Source organism: Bison bison, unplaced genomic scaffold (assembly GCF_000754665.1).
Source record: "Bison bison bison isolate TAMUID 2011002044 unplaced genomic scaffold, Bison_UMD1.0 scf7180017864519, whole genome shotgun sequence".
Taxonomy (NCBI): Eukaryota; Metazoa; Chordata; class Mammalia; order Artiodactyla; family Bovidae; genus Bison; species Bison bison.
The window spans coordinates 6,128,616-6,133,881 of NW_011495072.1; the positions used below are offsets into that span (position 1 = coordinate 6,128,616).

Sequence of the window (5,266 nt, forward strand, 5' to 3'; positions counted from 1 at the left end):
AGCAGTAGCGCGCCGGTGACTGCCGGAGCCCCGGGGCTCGCGGCGCAGGAGGCGGAGCCGCCGTCTCGCGGCGGTGGCTGGTGGAGGAGGAGGAGGAGGAAGGCGGCAGGGCCGGCGCGGAGAGCGGCGCGGCCGGGCCCGACACGGGGGGGTGGCCGCGGCCTCCTCGGGCTCGGCCCCGGCTGCCTCAGCCCCTGCAGCCTCAATGGGCCCTGGAGTTCCCGGGGGGGCGGTATCGACGCCAGCCCCAGCTCCGGCCTCGGCTCCTGCTCCGGGTCCCTCGGCGGGGCCGCCTCCTGGACCGCCAGCCTCGCTCCTGGACACCTGCGCCGTGTGTCAGCAGAGCCTGCAGAGCCGGCGTGAGGCGGAGCCCAAGCTGTTGCCCTGTCTTCACTCCTTCTGCCTGCGCTGCCTGCCTGAGCCCGAGCGCCAACTCAACGTGCCCATCCCGGGGGGCAGCAACGGCGACATCCAGCAAGGTGAGCGGGAGGCCCGGCCCGAGGTCTGGGCCGAAGGGGTTTGCTGTGCTGAGGGGGATCTGGGGTCCTCTGAGAGTACTTGGGCGCGGGGCTGCTCGGACCGGCGTGATCCTGAGGAGTCTCAGAGGTGAAAGACACGGCTCCTGGGACAGTTTTCAGAGAAGCTGAACCTCCAGAGAGACGCGGAGGGTGAAGGGAGGGGTGCCGGCTGCGAGAGGCTGGGGGAGGGGACGCCGGCTGCAGGGGAGGTTCGTGGTGTGCAGATACGGGCCAGGAAGGCGTGGACTCAAGCCGAGCGCAGGTTCGGGAGCTGATGGAACGGATTGTGAACGAAGAGGGTGTCTGGGAATCCGCCTGTGAGAAGCGTTTTCAAGGGAGGGCCCAGCCCCGAGAGGTGTTGAGGAGGGAGTAGGTAAGAGAGAAGGGCAGTGGGGATGAATTGCCTTGAGGGGAGACCTGTTCTAAGCTAGGGGAAAGAAGGACTGGGAAGGTTAAAGGGCATTGGAGAATTTGGGGCTAAGAAAAGGCGTCTGGTAGAAAGTAACTTTAGGATGACATTGAGAAGAAGGAACTCTAGAGACAAAATCGCTGTGTGGGGCCTGTATGGCTAGGGAAAAGACCTTAGGTTTAGGGGTAAAGGAGAACTGACCTTTGAAGGGAATTGGGTGTTAGGGAGAGTTGGGATGAATTTTAATTCTTGGACATTAATGGACCCTTACTGTTTCGGATACCGTGCTACGATTGGATAAAATGCTCCGTGAGGAGCCGGTTCACTGCCCACCATAGGGGAAACAGACGTATGCTCCGTGAGGAGCCGGTTCACTGCCCACCGTAGGGGAAACAGACGCGTGAGGTACAGCAGTGGAGGTGGACACAGTGGTTGTGGCATAGTCAAGAGAAGGCCAGGAAAACCTCACTGAAGAGCAGTCCTTGAGTAGGTTTCTTGAAGGGTGAGTAGGTCACTGAGTTGTAGAGTTTTCAGAACACAGGGCACCTTATACATTCCTGGGACGGATCAGGTCATCACTGGAGATTAAGTTGGTTTGATGGGCTGAGTAGGTAAGAGGTCACAATCCCTTACCTGAAGCTCTTGGGACCAGGTGTATTTTAGAGGTCAGAATACTTTGAAAAATTTTTTTTTCCTGCTGAGGTCTTCAATACTCCAGCGGGGTCTGGGTTAACAATTCATTATTAAGTATTAATGTTTCTGTAGTGAGGCATATGAATATCACTAATGGGATAGAGAAATAACCCCCTACAGTTCAGGGTGGGTTTTGTTGCAGACTCATGGAAAAAACTTTAAAATTTCAAAGCTTTTGAAGTTTGGGGCTGAAGGTAAGGGATTGTCGACCTGTACTAAAGGGTTTTGGATTCATCCTGTAGACTGTATCCTGGTACATTGTAGATAGACGAAAGGGAGTCCCTCACAGACTTTTATTTTTTAATACTTATTTATCCTGCAGGGGTCTTCCTTGCAGCATGCGGGGTCTTTTAGTTGTGGCATGTGGGATCTAGTTCCCTGACCAGGGATCAAACCTGGGCCTCCTGCATTGGGAGTGCCTTGTCTTAGCCACTGGACCACCAGGGAAGTCTCCTCACAGATGTTTGTATTAGGATAAAAGGATGACATTTGTGATCTAGAAAGATTGCTTGGGGGCACATTGAAAGGTAAGGGAAGAAAAAACCTGAGGCTGGACTAGTTAGGAAAATTCTGGCAGTAATCTAGGAGAGAAACTAGCCCGTAAAGGACTGTTGTCAGGTATTGAAGAAGAAAGTGTTTTGTTATGGGGGAAAGGTATGGACTTCTGGAGAAAACGTTTTTCTTGGATGCCTACTTGGTCACTTCTTGCTTGTGAGCTGGACAGATTAATTTTACAAGGACAAAAATGATCTACCTGATAAAGTTATTGATAGAATGAAGTGACTTAACAAAATGACTAGTACATAGTGCTAGTACATATAACAAAGTGACTAGTACATGGTAGTTATTAGTGAAATGGCAGCTAGTTTATCATTGATGGTAACTAATTGTAAGTAGCACTGAGAATGGAGATGAGGGGCCAATTGAGATTGATGTGAGAGAGACACAGGTGTCTAGGCCATGTTCCAGGTTTCTTGTTTGGTGGGTGGCAGTGCTGTTAATGCAAAATCAGATAATTCAGGCACAGAAACAGGTGTGTGTATGTGTGTGTGTGTTGTGTGTTTTGGAGGGAGGAAGTAATGATCGCAGTTTTGGATTTGAAGTATTATTGAGACCTGCAGGTAAGAATGTTAAAAGTGAGGGTTTAATTGATGGAGAAGATACTAAATGATACTGGGTATAGGGAGGGTGGATAATGGGTGTGTAACTAACTGCTGAGGGCCTCATGAGTATAGTTAAGACTTGTGAGATTCAGTGTTCTTGTGGGAACCTGGATTAGGTGAGAGATTTAGAGGGGATACAAGATGAAAATTGTGTATGATTGATGTGGCTGAGGGACTGAGGTTATGAAATTAGTTCTGTTTTATTTATGCAGGACAGAGACTCATTGTGTGTAAATATCCTCTTCACTTCGTCATCCTTTGTTTTTGAACTAGGAGAAATAAGTAGACGAGACTAAATACTGTCAGTCTTTAGATAGTGTTGCTTTCTAACCAGTATCTGGAACAAATTAAGTCTGGAAGCCACCATGTTTTTAGGCAGCAGAGTCTAGAAAATAACTTAATATTACCTCCTGTGTGTATCTTTTTGTGTGTGTGTGTGTGTGTAATAAAGTTTTATTAAAGTATAAATAGAGATAGAGATAGAGAAAGCTTCTGACATAGGCATCAGAAGGGGGCAGAAAGAGTACCCCCCTGCTAGTCTTCAGCTGGATGTTACATAGTCACTGCTGCTGCTAAGTCGCTTCAGTCGTGTCCGACTCTCTGCGACCCCAGAGACGGCAGCCCACCAGGCTCCCCCATCCCTGGGATTCTCCAAGCAAGAACACTGGAGTGGGTTGCCATTTCCTTCTCCACTGTGTGTATCTTTTGCTTTGCCTTTTTAAAAAAATCAAACTTGCTGTCTGGAAGGAACACTGGATTGAAGTTGGGGAACATAGTTCTGCCCTTTGTTTTCTGTTTCCCTCAGGTTCATCATGTTTCTGTCCTTCAGTTTCTCTATATCTAAAATTTAGCTTATAGTTCTTCACTTATATCTCATTAAATCAAATTAAGTAATGAAAGTGAAAATACTTTCTTAATCTGTGAAATGCTTTGCAATTGTATTATTGAACAGCCTGTGATTCTATCTCTGGTCTGGATAGGCATGGTTGGTAGTTTGATTTACTGTCTTAAGTGGTTCCGAAGCAATGACATTACCCTCCCTTCTAATGGCCTTGTTTTCCTCCTTTTCTAACACACCAAAGTTATTCAAACCCTTTAGCTGTTCCTTTTTAGATCCATCATTCTCCAAGTGTGGTTTCTGGACTAGCAGCATCAACATTATTTGCACTCTTGTTAGGAATGGGCCCCTCTCAAGACCATCTAACCAGAAATAATTTTCAGTAAGTCCACTGTTCTTAAGTGAAGGGCTACTCACTTCAGATTTTGCCTGTGCAGAAAGACCTCCTGACTTTTATTTTTTTTAAGGCTTTATTTTTAAAGAGCAATTTTAGGTTTACAGCAATATTAAGTGTGAGATACAGAAAGATAAGGAAATTTCCCATATAACTCTACCCTCCCAGACCTAAATAGTATCTCCCATTATCAACATCCTCCACTAGAGTGGTACATTTTTGAGAGTTGACTGCCCTACATTGTAATCACTCAGAGTCCACAGTTTGTGGTAGGGTTTCACTCTTGTTGTACATTCTGAGGGTTTGAGCAAAAGTAGTATAATAACATGGATTTGTCATAATATCATACATAGTATTTTCACTGCCCTGAAAACTCTGTGTCTGGTTGCTCTTTAAAGTACTGTTAATTGGCTGTCCCATATCTGATGGGGGTTTTGGAACCAATCCCTTGAGATTACTAAGGGAAAATTGTAGTCTTCCAGGTTGCTCTTTGACATATTACCTTTATTTCTTCATTGCACAGATAAAATCCAAAATGTTTTCTTATTTTTGTTTACTTGTTTGTTCCTTGTTTCCCACTGGAATGTTGTAGAGTGAATGCTCAATAAGTAGATTTTGGATGAATAAGAATCATATGGAGAGCTTTTTAAAATACCATTTTGGGAGTTTAAGAGATTGTTTCAGTTTAATTGGGGATGACACTGGGAATGTGAATTTTTAATAAGTATCTTATTAATTCTGATTCTGGAACCTTTCACACTTTGAGAGGCATGGATTTAAATATTTTGAGGAGAAAAACTGATTTATGTGCTTTTGGAGTATTTGGAAAATCAAAATAGATAAGTTAATATTTGTTGAATCTCAATAGTGAGCTTTTTAAAGTGCTTTTGTGTTTATTTTTTTTAGGTTTCTTTCAGGTTGAGTCAGAATAGGTATCAATAGTGGGTATGTCAGTAGTGGGAGAAATATCAATAACCTCAGATATGCAGATGACACCACCCTTATGGCAGAAAGTGAGGAGGAACTAAAAAGTCTCTTGATGAAAGTGAAAGAGGAGAGTGAAAAAGTTGACTTAAAGCTCAACATTCAGAAAACTAAGATCATGGCATCTGGTCCCATCACTTTATGGGAAATAGATGGGGAAACAGTGGAAACAGTGTCAGATTTTTTTGGGCTCCAAAATCACTGCAGATGGTGACTGCAGCCATGAAATTAAAAGACGCTTACTCCTTGGAAGGAAAGTTATGACCA

The 5,266-nt window shown here is 45.3% G+C and overlaps 1 protein-coding gene across 1 annotated transcript in view; it reads left to right on the top strand.

Moving 5' to 3' along the window:
• TRIM33 (tripartite motif containing 33) overlaps positions 1–5,266 on the top strand; it is a 150,831-nt gene that overhangs the window by 5,587 nt on the left and 139,978 nt on the right. The window contains 3 exon segments of the mRNA XM_010831022.1: positions 3–72; positions 75–141; positions 144–479. Coding sequence (XP_010829324.1) covers positions 3–72; positions 75–141; positions 144–479 — 473 coding nt within the window.